The sequence below is a fragment of the Portunus trituberculatus genome, chromosome 19, assembly GCF_017591435.1.
Source record: "Portunus trituberculatus isolate SZX2019 chromosome 19, ASM1759143v1, whole genome shotgun sequence".
Classification (NCBI taxonomy): Eukaryota; Metazoa; Arthropoda; class Malacostraca; order Decapoda; family Portunidae; genus Portunus; species Portunus trituberculatus.
Window position 1 is genome coordinate 10663438 of NC_059273.1, and position 2500 is coordinate 10665937.

At 48.9% G+C, this 2500-nt stretch overlaps 1 protein-coding gene across 1 annotated transcript in view; it reads right to left on the bottom strand.

Annotated features, from left to right (window-relative positions):
- Window positions 1–2500, bottom strand: part of LOC123506355 (prominin-1-like) — a 120007-nt gene that overhangs the window by 62230 nt on the left and 55277 nt on the right. The window contains 1 exon segment of the mRNA XM_045258384.1: window positions 993–1687. Coding sequence (XP_045114319.1) covers window positions 993–1602 — 610 coding nt within the window. The 5' untranslated portion in view covers window positions 1603–1687.

Here is a 2500-nt window from a genome sequence, read left to right on the forward strand (position 1 = left end):
TCTCTCTCTCTCTCTTGTAGTAGCTATTTCGTTCAATGCTGAGAGAGAGAGAGAGAGAGAGAGAGAGAGAGAGAGAGAGAGAGAGAGAGAGAGAGAGAGAGAGAGAGAGAGAGAGAGAGAGAGAGAGAGAGAGAGAGAGAGAGAGAAACACGGACAGACAGACAAAAAAGACGGCAAAAGAACGAAGAACGAGAGGGAAGGAGGGAGGAGAGAGGAGGAGGAAGAGAAGGAGGGAGGGAGGGGGAGGGAGAGGGAGAGGAAGGGAGAGAGGAGGGGAAGTGAGTTGTTGACGGAGGGAGGGAAGGAGGAAAGGGATAGGGTACAAAACCGGGAGAGAGAGAGAGAGAGAGAGAGAGAGAGAGAGAGAGAGAGAGAGAGAGAGAGAGAGATTAAAGACAATAGACAGTATGCAATAGTTTTTTTTTTGTTTCACGAGTGTTTCAGAATGTAAAACTAAATAAATAAGAATAAAAAAAAGTAGAAAATAAGCAAAACGTTGAAAATAAAAACGTAAATGCAGAGAAACAAAAATATATCAACCGCACACGGAGATAAAAAAAAAAGGTATAGAAATTTTAAGAAGACGAAGAAGAAAGGAAGAAAATTAGACAAGATAATAAACGAAAGAATTTTTTTGTTGGGGAAGACTCGAAACTGACGAAAAAAAAAAGAACAGAAAAAAGGAAAACATTTCAGAGATGCGTCCGAAAAACAACACCTTTGGAATTCCTTGTGCGTGTGGCCTTGTACCTTGAGTTCTTGCAAGATGAGGAGGAGGAGGAGGAGAAGAGGTGAAGAAGGAGGAGGAGGAGGAGGAGGAGGAGGAGGAGGAGGAGGAGGAGGAGGAGGAGGAGGAGGAGGAGGAGGAGGAGAAAGTAATGAAGGAGAACGCAGAAAGCAGAGGACAAAAGACCAAGTAGCACCACACATGAATGGAAGCCACACCACCACCACCACCACCACCACCACAGGAGTCAGTGGTCAGTACTCACCCAGCTCGCGGGGCACCTCCCTCTCGCGGTGCACCAGGTGGAGGAACATGTTGGTGATGAGGTACAGGTGCTCCATGCCTCGTGGGTTGAACTCCTCCTTCGCCTTGTACGACTTGTTGACCCAGGCGCGGCTGTAGGAGATCCTCGGGGCGTCCACCACCAGCTCCTCCTCCACGCCGGCTTGGGCTGTCGCTGTAGCCTCAGCCGCCTCCATCTTCTCCAGCCCAGTGGTCACTTCCGCCGTCAGCGTCGCCGCCACTGTTGTTGTCGTCACAGCCGCGGCCTCAGTAGCGCGAGCCTCCTCCTTTTTCTTCTTCCTGTTCCTCCTTCTCTTCCCTCCGCGGGTCCTAGTCGTCACCACCTCCTCCACCTGCTCACGCGTTGGTTGGGGCTCCTCCGTCACCGTCTTCCTGGACACGGAGTTCTCGTACACGTCCTGAAGGAGGCGGGTGTCCTCAGAGGCAGCTACAGCGGTGGCGGCCACTGGGGAAGGCTCCAGCAGCATGTCCAACTCGGGGTCCTCAAGGGGGGAGTTGGCACCCGTCTGCGCCGCTAGCAGAAGGAGGGGCAGTGTGAGCGCGGCCAGCAGGATCCGGCGAGGGGAGGCCATGGTGGCGGCGGGGCGTGAGGCAGGTGAGGGTCAGGTGAGGATGTCAGCTCGGCCGCCTGAATGACCTCACACCAGCACCATCACGCTGAGGGAGAAGAGAAGAAGACACTCAGTACATAATATTCTGACACACTATGTTCTCTCATCACCAATACTTTTGAAGGCTAAAGAGGATTGCCAAGGTTTTCATGAATGTTTCCTATTTAAATGATGTAAAAATTCCGTTAATCTATCGCTATAAATATAAAAACAACCTTAAAAACTCGTGTAGCTTCAACAAGAACCCTTTGGAAATAGTGAAGATGCGGCCACGAATGCTTCAAACCAAAATTTCTACAATTTTTGGCGAGGGAGACTAAGAAAGGACTATATCAACCTTTTGTTCCTTGTATAAACGTATCTGTTTATACTAGAAATTAAACTTTTACACACACACACACACACACACACACACACACACACATTAATCACATTTCACCACCAACACACGTACTACACCCAAAATCACCATCATGGACACCTGTTTTCCACGCACCACCCACACAGGTAAGCACAAGCAACGCACATTGCAGGTACCCAAAAAACACCGTTAGTTGTGTGTGTACCTTTACCCGGATGGTGCAGGTACTGAGGGGGGAAAATAATAGTGATAATAATGGAACACGTTTCACTGTTATATATTTACTTTTTTCCTTCCTTTTTTTTTTTTTTGGTGGGGAGAGGACGGGGTGAGGTTGTGTGAGAGGGGGTGAGAGGGTGGAGTCAAAGGGTGCAAGACAATCACGAACTGGGGAACGAATGAATAAAAGAAGAAAAAATCGAAGGAAAAAGAAAATGGTGTGTGTGTGTGTGTGTGTGTGTGTGTGTGTGTGTGTGTGTGTGTGTGTGTGTGTGTGTG